This window comes from Nematocida minor (genome assembly GCF_024244105.1).
Source record: "Nematocida minor strain JUm1510 chromosome Unknown 7859, whole genome shotgun sequence".
NCBI classification, from domain to species: Eukaryota; Fungi; Microsporidia; genus Nematocida; species Nematocida minor.
This window is the reverse complement of record NW_026250399.1, coordinates 77,346-91,576: the sequence shown is the minus strand read 5'-3', so window position 1 is coordinate 91,576 and position 14,231 is coordinate 77,346. Positions and strand designations below refer to the sequence as shown.

Sequence of the window (14,231 nt, the reverse complement as noted above, 5' to 3'; positions counted from 1 at the left end):
ACAGCAAATCATATACAGAATCAAAGTAAAACTGAGTAAATTACACAATAATTTATAAATGATACATCACAGGACAAGTGGCAGGTCTGATTTAAGATCCAGAAAGTCAAATACGTCCTCTCTGTACTGCGTAATGAGCTTTTTGTTGTCCTCCTCCAGCGAGTTTTTTATTGCCAACTCAAGCAAGTCATTGACTAGACTGCCCACTGGCTTCCCAGGGTCCAAAATAGCTCTTTGATACAGCTCGATTGCATCGCAGTAATTCTTGTTTATGTGCCGAATATATCCCAGTAGGAGATAGTATTTGCTTCGTGTTTGGCTGTGGTATGAAATATTTATGCTAGTCAGCGCATCCTCTGCCTTTACGGGATCATTCATAAACAAGTGGCATACGCTCTTTAGCAGAGCCTTCTCCCCGGAATACTCTCTGCCCTGTACGAGGCTTAGAGCCTCTTCGTGTCTCTCCTGGACAACAAGAAGCGAGACGTACGCATTGAAGCAGAAATCAAGGCCGTATCTACTCTGTATTTCCAGATACTTTTTCTCTGCTTTTTTGTAGCTCCTCATTCTGTGATACTCCAGCGCTATTCCCAGTGATGGTGTGTAGTTCTCCTCCATAAGCACTTCAGCCTTCTCGTAGCAGGAGATGGCATTGCCTCCCTCGCACAGGAATGCCTGGCAGTACCCAAGCAGTATCCACCCCATTCCAAAGGTGTTATTTAGCTGCAGCGCCTTGAAAAGAGATCTTTTGGCATCAGAGTGCTTTCCCACTAGAATGTAATACATCCCTGTGGCTACGTATGTAAAGTAGTGTGATGGATACACTGCTGCCATGTACTGTGCTATTTGGAATATTTCACTGGTCTGTCGGTCATTAAAAAGCCTCTTGGCTATTCTGCAGCAGGAAAAAGGCGAGTAAAATGACCGAGAGAAAAGAGAGAAGTTACCTCGGGGCTCTGTGAGTATCTGGCCAAACAGAGTCTTTAGCTCAGAGTCTTTTATTGCATCGATGTACCCAGGCAGCTCACTAAAGGACTTGTTCATTCCCACGTAGATGTATGCCTCAAGGTTTCTTTCATCGTGCTTTATTGCTGCCTCCAGACACTCCCTTCTTTTCTTCTCGCTTCCCTTCTGCACGAGTGCCTGGTAGTAGCTGTTCAGTGAAGCTGGGCTGATGGGTGTCCAGGATGTTTTGTGTGTTCGAGGTATTTTTTCATCGGTCATCTGGAACTGATCTATCTCAGAGATCTCTCCAAGTCTTTTCATCGCTTCAATGTACAGCCTCTGCACCTCACCGTATCGGAAGTATTCTCGTCTTCTGTTCACGAGCCATTTTACTGCTTCGTGCTTGGATGTAGCAACGAGCGAGGTAAGAAGGATCAAAAAGTTTTCAGGTGTTTGGTTCTGCTTGAACACGTACTCAGCGAGTAAAATTGTGCTTTCTTCAAAATAAGCCTCTCTGCAGGCAAATAGTAAATCCATGTCCATCGTAAATAAAGTAATTTTTTATTCATTTAATATTCTGTCCAGTCTCTCCGATGCAAACTTCCAATTGAGAATGGAGTACAGGGATGTTATATACTGGACTTTGTCGACTTTGTACTGAATTAGGTAAGCATGCTCCCACAGATCAATGTTCAGAAGTATGGGAGTGTTTGGAAAGTCTTGGTTCATCGTTATCTCCAGCTGCAGGAGGTCTGTTGCCTTGCAGTATGTAAGCCATATCCATCCGCTTCCTCTGATCTTTGGCAGCATGTCAACGATCTCCTCGCAGAGATCCTTTTGGAACGATTTTTTAATGAGATGTTCTAGCTTATCTGAGAGAATGTGTGTTTCTTTATTTGGGTTAAAAGACTTCCAAAAGAGGGAATGGTTTAAGAAGCCTCCTAGGTTGAACAGAAGGGCTTTTTCTTCTTCTTTTTCTGGAGTGTATATCAGCTGTGTTAGATTCATGCTGCTTTGTGCCTTGTTGTATCTGTCGATGTATCCCTGGTGGAGCTTGGAGTAGTGCAGATCAAGCATCTCGGTTATCATCACACTAGACACTTCCTCGTACGTATAATCAAGCTTTGGGAGCCTTACTGCAGACGGCAATGATTCTCTGTAGTCCTTAAATTCGATGTGCATGAAATATTTTATAAATTTTCCATCTAAAATACTTTGGGCTTCAATGTTTAAACGGCATATAAAAGAAGAGAAAGAAAAAAAGAGCACAGGAATCGAAGAGATGGACTCTCTTCTGGGAGGAGGCATTAGAAACGGAGAAATTCTTCTGCTCGTGCAGCAGGAGAACGTAAAGTACCATTTGGGAGTGCACAGAGTCTTTATTGCACAAGGACTGGAGGATGATGAAGTAACCGTGCACTCATCACTGGACAATCCCATACTTTCCGTTCCAGGAAGACAAATGCAGAAGGCAGAAGAAGCTCAGTCAAGCGCTGAAAAGATTGCATGGCGGTACAAGACAATGTCCCGCACCGTCAACACTGTAAATATCTCCACGGGCTCTCTCTCCACCGCTAAGAAGTACAACTTTAAAAGCAGGCATCCGAAAGAAAACGAGGTTAAAAATATTTTAGATAAGAGTTTATCAGAGATATCTGAGTATTTGGATAGCACAGCAACTTCAAACACAAGAATATCGCTGAGCTCTCTCTTCTCTCCTCTTTGGCAGGCGAGCGAGCAGGAAATAAACGACTTTTTGTTTCATCTCAGGAAAACAGTTAGAAAAAGCAGAGCAGTGTGCATGGTATCCATTCCCGTCTATCTGCTAGACGGTTTTAACTACGGATATTTCGACTCCATCATTAATCTTGAAGCAAATACAGTTAAAGAGCTAAAGTATGATGGGCTGATACAGTGCATAAAAACAGAAGTGAACGATTTGCACAAGTATGCGCTGGTGTGCCAGAGCACAGGCATAAAAATAGAGAAAATAGTGCTACCGCCAGAATAAGTAATAAAGTCTAATTGTAATATATCCCTGTATTTATTTGCTAACTGCACTATCTATCTGTCTCTATTCTCGGGTTATATTCTTGTTGTATATCAATGTGGTACGTGCAAATAAGAATGTTTATTTAGAGTGTATTAGTGTAGATTCACTGGCTATTTCTCTTTTTGCGTGCAGTAGTGTTTAACTTTTTAACTTGCACTATTTAGTAAAGAGTAGTTTTAATTGTAATATGTACAGAAAAGAAATAATAAATAAATTTTAGCTATAAATTTTTATTGCATTCAATGCTGGCTGTTCAAACTTTATTCTCAGATCGCACTAAAAGAGCAGAAGACTTTGATTGGCATGGGAAGATAAATAGCTGTAATATTTCACTATGAATAACCCGAGAATGCACACAGATAGAACACTCTCTAATGGTTTGAACAAAATTTAACAGTGCTCCTGCATTCCTCATATAAAGAATATTTTACCTTTAGAAATGTTCTAAGCATCTCTAGTATAGCAGTATAAAAATAAATGTGAGCCAGCAATACCATAAAAACTATCAGATCGATATTCTCGTACTGTTCTAAATTTAGAAAGATTGATAGTAAAAATATGCATAACTCTAACTAGCATCAGTAATAAACAAGTGATGATAAAAGGGATTAGTGCTTAGTTAGTGTTTATTTGTTGGTCTTTTGTCGTTTGAAAGATTGCTGGGCAGTTGATGGCCTCTTCATCACGAACTTGTTGCCCTGTGGGGGCTGCATGCTCTTTGACTTGGTCTTTTTCTGTGTCAGTGCAGCTATTCTTTTCTCTATCTCTTCTCTTGCCTTTACGCCGTAGTCTCCTTTCTCTTCCTCTCCAGACGCATCGCACCTGCTGGCAATTGCTATCTTTGAAGCGAGTGTTCTGGCAACCTGTCCTTTGATCTCTGCAGGCACCTGCCCCACGTACGTTGAGTTGTACACTATCCCATACTTTGGAGTGTTTTTCTTCTCTTTCATAGCTTTGAAAAGGGCTTTCTCTGCTCCCATCATCTGAATGGTGGATGCAGGCTTTCTTGAGAGCTCAGAGAGCGATCCTGCATGGGCTATGATCCTTGCCCCGAGGAGAGCTCCTAGCAGCTCCAGGACATTTGGCGCAACACTCTCCATTCTGCTGTATAAGTGCTCGTGCAGTTTCTCTCGTGCTGCATACATGTCCAGTACGGTGGCAGCTGACTCTTGTATGAGATCACTGTCTTCTTTGGCGATGTCTCCTCCTATTGTCTTTTCCAGGCACTCTTTTATCTCCTCAGGCACACTGCTGTCCTCAGCCAGGGACTCAGGGGACTCTGCGTGCTTCTTTACTATTTCAAGATACTTTTGGTTGTCCTCAATCAGCTCTCCTATCTCTGGGAAGTGCATTCCGTACCACTCTCTTATTCTCATGCACTTGTTGTTGATGTCTTTGTCCAGTCTGTCAATGACTTTGATCGCCTGAACGATGACCATATCATTTTTTAGCGGAGTCATCTTGAGCTTTTCTCTGCACAGGGCATGCGCCAAGAGCAGGGAAGATCTGCTGAGCTCTTTCTCTGAGACATCCAGCAGCTCTGGCAGCCTGCTGTGTATTTCCTTTGTTTTCTCTTCAACTTCTTCGCCTGAGGCTATTTTTATCTGGTATCCCTTTTTTTTCAGCTCTTCTTCTATTGGCTCTGCAAGCTTTGAATTTGACAGCCCAAGAGTCTTTATCCCCTTTTCCATAATCAGCTGAATAAGATCTTCTGGAACGCGGCCCAGCGCAGATCCTTCGACAGAATCCACAGCGTCCTTTGAGTCCTTGAATCTTCTTATCCCTTCCATCTCTAGCGGCATACTTTTAAAGAGTGCGTATCCAACTGCTGTCTCTTGCAAAATGTGCATTGTATTTTCTAAAAGTTTTTCATCTTTAGAAGAGTTGAATCTCGGAACTTTCCAAATTCAATAGACAATTAAGACATTAAAGTGATAAGTATTTTAATCTTTCCGTATTTAGATTGCATTTCTATTATTAAGCTATAAAGTATCCGCGCAAAATTTTTTCGAACTGCAATGTGGACGACAACAACACGCCTCCATCTGTTAAACGCAATAGCAAGATACGGCCTAAAAAAGACTTCGTTTATTGCTGCATATCTTAAGGTATATGCAAAAGTGACTTCGAATAATTGGAAGAACGAGTACAACAAAATGGTCAAAGAATATTTTAAAAACCGAGGCACCGCAGAATCTGTTAAAGATTATTTTAAAAAGAAACGGGCGCACGAAATAGAGCTGCTCATAGAGAAAAAGAAGGAAGAAAAGAGCAAAATAATAGAGAGAATGATCTACGGATACGACAGCATAGAAACATCAGAAGAAGAGAGCGACGAGTATTTGAGCAGATCAGAGCTTGAGCTGGCCCCGGAAATAGCAGGCATGGGAGAGACGAGCATTTCCAGCGTGTGGGGGATCAAGACGCCAAATCCTCTGTCAAATACTCTTCTGCACTTATCCACACTGAGCAATCTCCCACCGCACTTGGAGCTGCCAGGGCCTAAGCCAGAGACATTCACGCCCATAGACCTGCACCCGCAGGCAGTGGATGACGGAGACATATCAATGGATGGATACCCCGATGCACTCGCCACTAAGGAGCAGGAGCTAGAAGAGATTCTTTCGTTTTTAGAGCTTTCCAACTACGGAGTGTCAGTTTCAGCAGTTGACAATGCGGCCTTTGAAAAGTTCTTTAGATGGACGCAGGAGAAACTGTCGTGCCTGGAGAGCAGAAATAAAGAGCTGGAGGAAATCACAAAGCAGGAGAACGAAGCAGAGGAGAAGGCGCAGGAGAAAGTGAAGGAAAACAGCCAGCCGCCCATTTCAGACATGATGCGGGAGTACTATGCGCTAGAGTTCCACGACTACCCGAAGAAAAAGTCGCCGCGCGATAAAGCCCGGTGGATGAGCGAGTTTAAATACTTGCTGGAGAGGCTTCGGTCGGTGCTCAATGGGAAAATAGTGTGCGATGCGCATGGGAGCAGTGGGAAAAATGATAAGATCACAGAAGATAGAAAGGAAATAGATAGAAAAGCAATTTGTGCTAAGTGTTTTGACGTAGATGCTTTGGAAGAGGGCCTGGAGAGTGAAAACATCAGCAAGCCTGCAATGGTAGACTACGTGTTTAGATCTATGCTATTTCTGCAGACCGTTATATTTACACAGCATGAGATAGTATCTATAAAGGATGTAGAGACAATTAAGGCAGAGCTGTACAAGTTTTATGAGTACTATAGAAAGTAGAGGAAGGTGCCATGCTAATAATAAATGTTCAAAGTAAAATACAATGTGTGAGTGTGTTTGTGTTTGGTTTATTGATCAGTGTTCTGCTAAAAATTTTACAGTGGTCTTTTTCTAGAAATTGCATAAAATTGAAAGCTTTCAGTCCAGCGCAATATGAAAAGCTACAATTAATTTGCGCAGTGAATAGCAATATCTCTGCTAAGCTAATATTAAGTTGTTTCTAGCTGAGAATAAATGCAACTGCATACACGCCACAGCTCATCATTATCATCTTGAGACTTATTTATATTCTGTGTTGATCATTGATGGAGCAAGCATTACTTCGCTAGTAGACAGTACTAGTTCTTGTATATGAATACACATTGATAGAGAATAGCAGAGGAAGATATTCTTAAGAGTAATTATCATTTTATTGAAGATGGAGATACCAAGATGGAAACAGCTGGTGTTTACTATCCCTACTATAGTAATAAGATGGCTCTTTGTGCTCTACCGCACTGATCCTTCTCCTACCTCTTTTTCTCTCTATTTGCGAGAGTGGAGCATCTTTTGGGCTATTTGGCCTATATAGGATGAGTTAGAATAAAATTTTTTATGAGTCAAAGAATAAGCTTTGAGAGCTCCCAAGAAATAGGCACCTACGTGCGGATGACCAACATGTATGCTCTAGTCGCTGCCACAGACAGCACTAACTTTGTGTCTGCTTTTGAAGAAGTGCTGGATATCCCAGTGATACAGACCACAATAAACGGCATTAAAATGGCTGGCACACAGACTGTTGGAAATTCAAAAGGACTTCTCGTTTCTTCCACCACAACAGACCAGGAGCTGCAGCACCTCAGAAACTCGCTGCCAGAGAAGATCAGAGTCAGAAGAATCGAGGAAAGACTAAACGCCCTTGGAAATGTAATAGTGTGCAATGACAACTCTGCTCTTGTCCACCCAGATGTCTCTTCTGAGACTGTGGAGTTCATCACTGATGTTCTTGGCGTGGATGTGTTCAAGTACGCGCTAGCTGAGAACGGCCTTGTTGGCTCGTATGCCGCCATGAACAACACTGCAATGATGGTGAGCTCAAAAACCTCGGCAGAAGAAGTAGCTGAGCTGTCTGAGCTGCTGAACATAAGGATAGTGCCAGGAACAGTCAACAAAGGATCGGATGTAATAGGCTCAGGGCTGGTGATCAACGATTTTGCCTGTTTTGTGGGAGCAAAGACAACAAGCACCGAAATAGTTGTCATAGATAGCTTGTTCAAGACAACGCCAACTGCGCAATTAGGAGATGACGAGAAGAGAGCATGGATTGATGCCCTCCAGATATAAAGCAATCTACGTTTATATTTTACAATAAATCATCAAATAGAATATTATTATCACCGAATGTTCGTTGAATCAAGAGGCTGTCCTGCACTGTCTGATAGCATGCCATCTATCCGAGAACACAACCCGAGAACATTCATAAATTGGAAATACTTCTTTACTTCTCGAATTGCAGGTGAGTTACAGACAGCTTACGAGTAGCAAGATTGTTTTTGCATGGATTAGATGAATAAATATAGCACAAGAATAGAAGACTGGAGAGCAGATGGCAGATAGTTTATCTTAGAATTTATTTATAAGCAAGAAAGCTCGGTCTATTGCGCTCTTATGAGATTGTTCCATTTGTTATTTCGGGAACTAGAACAGCTTTTCCTTCTATCTCAGTTTCTAAATCATTGTACACCAGCTTTCCGTCTTTTATTGCCAGGCGCATAAAGAAAGACTCTTGTGCTCTTTTTGAGGCATCGCCTACCTTCACAGGAACCTGCACAAGCTTTTCCAGAGGATACTCTGCCAGTCCCAGCCTGTTTCCATTTGATTTTGTGAAAATAACGGTTCCATTCGCTTCGCTTTCTGCGTCTTTTCCAAATAAAATCATGCCAAAGGACTTTGTGCCTTTGAAGCTGACGGGCTTGAGATTCAGAACAAATAGACAGCAGGAGTTTGTCAGTTTGTTCTTTTCAAATTTTCCTTTCAGTCCGCTTACGATAGTTCTCTTTTCTGTTTTAAAATCAACGTTCTCTATGAAAAGAGTGTCTGCCTCGGGGTGGTCCATTATCGACTCAATGTGCCCAGAAAGTATCACTAGCTTGTAGAAGTCAGCCACCGGTCTGACTAGGTCTCTGTGTATGAATATTTCTCCTGTTTCTCTGCAGTATGTTTCTTGGTATCTGTCGTGCACTTCTATCAGCTTGTCAACCAAGTGGTCTGCTACTTTGTTTGTTATCTGCCCTTCGAACAGCCACTTTCTTATTTTGGAAATTGCCAAAAGATTGTCGATTCTTTCTTCAGGGCCGCTGGCTACGTATGCGAGCATTTGCTGGGGCCTTAGTCCTATCACGTTGGAGATGCTTGTGATGGTTTTCTCATCTAGGTTCTTATCACTGAAGAGATGGGTAACACACTTTGCAGGCCCTTTAATCTTTTTTCCATCTGCGTCGGCGAGTATTGTGTCTGTCTCCTGCGTTATTTCTATCTCTATCGAAATAAGTCTTTTTATTACATAAATGTACGAATGCTCGGAGGATAGCTTCAGTTGCGGAATATTCTTTTGAGTTTCAGAATTCTGCATGGGGAACAAAGAATTTACTTTTTTATTTTTAGCGAAAACACAATATTTGGACACAGTGTTTTTAATAAAAATCAGACACACTCTTATCTCCAGCGCACTCTAAATATAGCCCAAAACAACAATACTTGATAAGAACATGTCATGCATGTAGAACAGTAAAGGATGGCTATCTAGACACTTTCTAGAGAAGAGATGCATGCATCTTCTGCACAGATAAAGCAGAATGATTAGATTAGCACGCAAGATAAGGAAATAAAAGGGCGGACCTTTTCCCGGCAACAAAAAGATAAATACCCAGAATATTTCCCAGATACTATGGAGTGCAAAAAGAAACTATCTATACAAATACTACTGATAACTCTACACGCTTTTCTGCTCTATCTGATTATAACAAGCAACGCACTGGCCCTTGTGATCAATCTAGTTGGATTTGTGATTGGATCGTATGCCTTTGAAAGCTGTTTCATATCATTTGCTACGATAGCAGTGGCTAACCTAGTAAAATACTCATGCGAGCTGGCAAGTCTTCCGTTTATTGGCCCACTGGTCAGCCCAGCGATAAAACCACTATTTGCGTTCTTTAAAAAACCACCTGGTGATAGATCAGAAAATCACTCTGCACACGCTTCCTTAAATGAAGATGGGGTTGCAACAGCATCCTTGCAGTCTGATTATATGCACTATGGAGAAAAAGAAGGGAAACTATTGCAGAGTGATCGTATGAACCAAGAGAATGCATATAGATACAATCATCCTAGCATAAATCATCCAGAATTAATACCACAGAAGGAGCATTATTTGCGAATGGCTGGCAATGCATGTGAAGAACTAGCAGAATATCCAGAAGAGCCTACTGATCTATATAACCACCCCTACCAAGAGCTATACTATTTGCATGGTAGCATTCCAGAGAACTACACAAACACTCACCCCAATGATCAGTACGATAAACACCCAGAGAACATAAATACTTTTTCTGATTATGAGCACCAAGGCCCATTCTTTATATACAATACTAACTACTATCTACCCACTAGTGGGCAGGGTGAATACGAACAGCAAGATATAAATGAGCCATATGATTACAGGTATATACAGCACTCTGTAAGCCCTGAAGACCTGGCTAACTATGGGCATTTATATCAATATGTAGTAGATGAAGGTGAAAATGAAGATGATAGGATAGATTCTACTAATCTAGATGATAGTACCAAAGAGAATAAGAATGATCCAGCAGTCCCTAAAGAGAGCCCCGCTGATGAATTATCTGATCCATCTGACAGCAATCCGCCCCAGGATAAAAACGGGTCTATTTCTAGTAAAACTATACAAGAGGGAATAGAGGGAAAAAATACTAACATCGAGGAAAATAAAGAAAATGACACTGAATTTAATCTTTTGGATTTAAGCGACACAGAAGAGGGTGTAGCACATGAAGAAAGCAGTAGTTCTAGCCCCAAGTTGCTAGATTCACCATCTACCAGTGTTTCGTCTATAAATCTATCAAATGAATCATCTGCTGAACCTAGTAAGGACTATAATCCATCAGAACTAAGTAAAACAGTTGACTCTGCAGAGAAAGTAGTGCATATTTCTGCAAAAGAAGAAGTGAGAACACTACCAGATGACCACAAAGAAGAAGCTAGTCTGTTAGTATTGAGTGACTCTGAAGACGTATTGGATGGTTTTTTATTGAAAAATAGAAAGGAAAAGCTGAGACATCCACCACACTCAGATGAATTTGATGCTTCTGAAAAAGAGAGTCTGTTAATAGATACATCTCTCCTGCCCGACAAATAGTCTATTCTCTGTGCTAGCACTCACAAACTCTTTTATTTTCTGCTCCCACTATTGTAAATATATAACTAGGAAAAATAAACCAGCTCATGTGCACCACTGCACTGTCATCAGACACTTCCATTAAGGTCAGTGTAAGCCCTAAGTCTTTGCATGCATGTATCCCAGATACACACCATTTGTAAATAGTGTATAGGATACTTTGCGCACAGCAAACTGATCTTCTGTAAATATTCAAAATGGAGTAAATAAACCCTGAAGTACTTATTATAACTTTTACAACTGTTGCAGACTCATCTACTTTTATCTTTTTACCCTTCTTCTGTCTTGCTCATCTATCCACATAGGAGCTGTCTGCATATATCAATTATCTCACAGAATACAAAATAAAAAGTGCAATCAGTCTTCTTCTTAAGTATACCACTAGCCGGCAATAAAAATACTTTTATGTCTATTGGTTTTTATTCTATCTTATTTAAAAAACACCCATCATCCTTGCTTGACTTGTTTGCGTATATCTTCTGCAGGTATTGCGTCAGATTCTTGTTGTTCTTGTACCGGATGATCTTCTCGTTTTTTTGTTTAGATTTGAGGTTCGGCGTGCTGTTGTGCGCCAGCACTGTGAGGCCCTTTTCCAAATAGTCTACTATCTTCAGCGGAAAGTCAAGCCGGCACTGGTGTGTTGATATTCCAAAGTCTGCTATCTCCAGGAGGCTCTGGTAGTCCTCGTAGTCCAGAAACACCTGTATTATCTGCAGGTTCTCGTGCTGGCACACAATCTCTTGCTTTGTGGTGATGAAAAGCACTCCGCCCTGCGGTATGTTGAGGTCTTTTAGGTCTTCCAGCAGCTGGTGTATTTTTTCCTCGTCCGAAAAACTTGTGCTGCATATTCCTATTTGCTGGAACTTCGGGATGTTTGCGAGCCTATCTTTGTACTCTGCGTACTTGCTTGACAAATAGTCTATGAACTGCTTCCTGCTGAGCTTCCTCTTTGTCCCCATGGCTTTCTTGCTCAGAATCTTCCGGAGCTTCATGTCGCTCAGCAGAAATGGCTTTTTAATTCCAAAGCTCATGAAGTATTTCTGCATCTCCTGCGTCACAGTGATGTTGTCCACTGTGGATGCCAGGTGTCTGTCGAATATCTCCATGAATCCCGTGTTTATTCTGTGCCAGTCTATGATCACTCGAATGCGAAGAAGTTTTGCAAGCAGCATGGGCAGTAAGACAGTCGTCGTAGGAGGCACCACAAATATCACAGTTCCTCCTTTGCTGTAGAACTTGCACAGCGTAGAACACTTCTCCTCGTCATTCGCGTGGAGAGAGAGCTTGTATCTGACTAGATAGAGTATGCTCATCGTTGTGATGTACACTAACTTAATAAAAAGAAGCACTGGTCTACATAAAAAAGGCTTGTTTTGTGTTTTAATGTTCTTTATGTATGAAATAGACATTCTACTTTGCGAGGTAGATAGCGTGTGGTTTCTTGATCCTTTGTAGGAAATGAGTTGCACAATGTGCTTGTTTTTCTTGAGATATTGGGCTATTGATAAGCTGCGGCCCGACTGGTCGATGGGCGCTAGATTTATAACTAACATATCCTAATACAAATATTTTCATTAAGTACATTAATTATATTAAATTATATAGAGAAAAGGTTTACATTGGAAATGCAAAAAAAGTGCTGTCTTGTGGTGCTCGATGGATGGGGGTGCAATGAGACAAAGAATGAAGAAATAGTCGATGGTATCTCAGCAGCTGGAGCGCTCTTCATCGATGGTCTTATAAAGAGATATAGTAGCTACCTGCTGTACGCGCATGGCACGCACGTAGGGCTCTCTTCTGATGAGCTGATGGGAAACTCTGAGGTGGGGCATTTGACAATAGGAGCAGGGCGCGTTGTTCTGCAGGACAGCGTGAGAATAAGGAAAACCCTGGAAAGCGGAGCAGAAGAGATTGCCCACAGATTATTTAGGCAGCACAGGAAGTCTGTGCACATTCTCGGGATACTCTCTGATGGAGGAATACACGGGCACTGGCATGACATTCGAGACATGGCTGTGATGGCATCGAAGAGCACAGATAGAGTGTACATTCACACGATTTCCGATGGAAGGGACACAAGACCCAGCGAGTATCTGAAGTACTTTGATGCTCTGGTGAGTGATCTTCCTGAGAATGTGTGGGTGGCATCAGTGGCAGGCCGCTTTTATTCAATGGACAGAGACAAAAGAGAAGAAAGAACGGAAGAAGCATACAACGAAATAGTGTGCAGTGAAGAGAGGAGGAGCACAGATGCCTCGCTAGATAAAGAAGAGTGCAACAGTCGCATAAGAGAGCACATAGATAAGTCGTACAGGGAGGGAATAACAGACGAGTTTATACGCCCGTTCTGCATTACTGGCAGAATATGCAAGAATGACACAGTTATTATAACGAACTTCAGAGTGGACAGAATAAAGCAGATACACGCCAAGCTTAAAGGCCATGCTGAGGTGTACTCAATGACAAGAGTGTGCAATGAACAGGAAAACAGCCGCGTGCTATTTGTGCGGCCAGAGATAGAGAATACTCTTGGCGATGTGATAGAGGAGAGCGGGCTATCACAGGTACGAATTGCAGAGACAGAGAAGCAGGCGCACGTGACATTCTTCTTTGATGGAGGAAAAGACAGAACGCGAGAAAAAGAAAGCAGAATAATCCACCCGAGCAAAAAAGTAGAAACACACGACCTAGCGCCAGAAATGCAGGCTGAGAGAATTGCAGAGTCAGTGTGCGAAGAGATGAAAGAGGGCACTGACTTTATCCTGGCTAACTTTGCCAACTGCGACATGGTGGGGCACACGGGCTCTCTTGATGCCACAGTAAAAGCCGTTAGAGAGGTAGATAAACAGATAGAGAAAATATTCAAAACTGCAAAAGAGTGTAGGTACAGTCTGGTGATCACAGCAGACCATGGGAACGCAGAAATAATGGCAGATGGAAAGGGAGTAGTGAAATCGCACAGTACAAACAGAGTGCCTGCAGTAGTTATCGCCGAGGAAGCCGTTGGGTCTGAGAAAGGAGATTCAGGTACGGCAGCGCACACTCCAAATGAAGAGGGCACACTGGCTAGCATAGCACCAACTGTCCTGGAGCTGCTCGGTCTTCCAGTGCCCGGTGAAATGACTGGTGTGTCTTTAGTGAAAAACAGAGCAAATGAAAAATAGAAATGCTTTTATTGGCTTTACCAGTGAATGATTCTATGTGTACACTTTTATTTTGGAGTATAGTGCTCATTCCAACTCTGAGCTGATTAGCTTATGTTTGACACATTAATAACCAATAGATAATTGTATATTGGTATAGTAATATGCTAAGAAATAAAGCAAAAATTAATGGGTGGTTGATGCATTCAATCATCCTGATATACTGCTATTTGTTCTTAAGAGATCTTTAATACGTTTTATGTGAATATCAGAGATAAGAAAAACAATAAACATACATCATACAGCTTGACCTTATTTGAAGACTTTCCACTACAAAGACTGCCTGTGGAGACACGAAAGACTCTTATGATGTATCTGGTGCGCTTGTACAAGAT

General features: G+C 41.8%; 10 protein-coding genes across 10 annotated transcripts; 5 read left to right on the top strand and 5 right to left on the bottom strand.

Annotated features, from left to right (window-relative positions):
- Nucleotides 1–66: 66 nt before the first annotated feature.
- On the bottom strand, nt 67–1,488 carry NEMIN01_0618 (anaphase-promoting complex subunit 6; the record flags this gene model as incomplete). Its single annotated transcript, XM_051476560.1, has 1 exon — nt 67–1,488. The coding sequence occupies one exon, from the start codon at nt 1,486–1,488 to the stop codon at nt 67–69; it is 1,422 nt and encodes a 473-aa protein (XP_051332520.1).
- An 18-nt stretch (nt 1,489–1,506) lies between these two features.
- NEMIN01_0617 (superoxide dismutase, Fe-Mn family) lies at nt 1,507–2,127 on the bottom strand (the record flags this gene model as incomplete). The annotated part of the gene is made up of 1 exon (XM_051476559.1): nt 1,507–2,127. The coding sequence occupies one exon, from the start codon at nt 2,125–2,127 to the stop codon at nt 1,507–1,509; it is 621 nt and encodes a 206-aa protein (XP_051332519.1).
- Nucleotides 2,128–2,170: 43 nt separating this feature from the next.
- Nucleotides 2,171–2,956, top strand: NEMIN01_0616 (elongator complex protein 4; the record flags this gene model as incomplete). The annotated part of the gene is made up of 1 exon (XM_051476558.1): nt 2,171–2,956. The coding sequence occupies one exon, from the start codon at nt 2,171–2,173 to the stop codon at nt 2,954–2,956; it is 786 nt and encodes a 261-aa protein (XP_051332518.1).
- Nucleotides 2,957–3,624: 668 nt separating this feature from the next.
- On the bottom strand, nt 3,625–4,848 carry NEMIN01_0615 (nucleolar protein 58; the record flags this gene model as incomplete). The annotated part of the gene is made up of 1 exon (XM_051476557.1): nt 3,625–4,848. One exon carries the CDS (start codon nt 4,846–4,848, stop codon nt 3,625–3,627), a length of 1,224 nt encoding a protein of 407 aa, XP_051332517.1.
- A 168-nt stretch (nt 4,849–5,016) lies between these two features.
- On the top strand, nt 5,017–6,243 carry NEMIN01_0614 (uncharacterized protein; the record flags this gene model as incomplete). The annotated part of the gene is made up of 1 exon (XM_051476556.1): nt 5,017–6,243. One exon carries the CDS (start codon nt 5,017–5,019, stop codon nt 6,241–6,243), a length of 1,227 nt encoding a protein of 408 aa, XP_051332516.1.
- A 594-nt stretch (nt 6,244–6,837) lies between these two features.
- On the top strand, nt 6,838–7,566 carry NEMIN01_0613 (translation initiation factor 6; the record flags this gene model as incomplete). The annotated part of the gene is made up of 1 exon (XM_051476555.1): nt 6,838–7,566. The coding sequence occupies one exon, from the start codon at nt 6,838–6,840 to the stop codon at nt 7,564–7,566; it is 729 nt and encodes a 242-aa protein (XP_051332515.1).
- A 322-nt stretch (nt 7,567–7,888) lies between these two features.
- Nucleotides 7,889–8,854, bottom strand: NEMIN01_0612 (uncharacterized protein; the record flags this gene model as incomplete). Its single annotated transcript, XM_051476554.1, has 1 exon — nt 7,889–8,854. One exon carries the CDS (start codon nt 8,852–8,854, stop codon nt 7,889–7,891), a length of 966 nt encoding a protein of 321 aa, XP_051332514.1.
- Nucleotides 8,855–9,169: 315 nt separating this feature from the next.
- On the top strand, nt 9,170–10,654 carry NEMIN01_0611 (uncharacterized protein; the record flags this gene model as incomplete). The annotated part of the gene is made up of 1 exon (XM_051476553.1): nt 9,170–10,654. The coding sequence occupies one exon, from the start codon at nt 9,170–9,172 to the stop codon at nt 10,652–10,654; it is 1,485 nt and encodes a 494-aa protein (XP_051332513.1).
- A 458-nt stretch (nt 10,655–11,112) lies between these two features.
- On the bottom strand, nt 11,113–12,246 carry NEMIN01_0610 (beta-1,4-mannosyltransferase; the record flags this gene model as incomplete). Its single annotated transcript, XM_051476552.1, has 1 exon — nt 11,113–12,246. The coding sequence occupies one exon, from the start codon at nt 12,244–12,246 to the stop codon at nt 11,113–11,115; it is 1,134 nt and encodes a 377-aa protein (XP_051332512.1).
- A 72-nt stretch (nt 12,247–12,318) lies between these two features.
- NEMIN01_0609 (2,3-bisphosphoglycerate-independent phosphoglycerate mutase) lies at nt 12,319–13,857 on the top strand (the record flags this gene model as incomplete). The annotated part of the gene is made up of 1 exon (XM_051476551.1): nt 12,319–13,857. The coding sequence occupies one exon, from the start codon at nt 12,319–12,321 to the stop codon at nt 13,855–13,857; it is 1,539 nt and encodes a 512-aa protein (XP_051332511.1).
- Between the last annotated feature and the right edge of the window lie 374 nt (nt 13,858–14,231).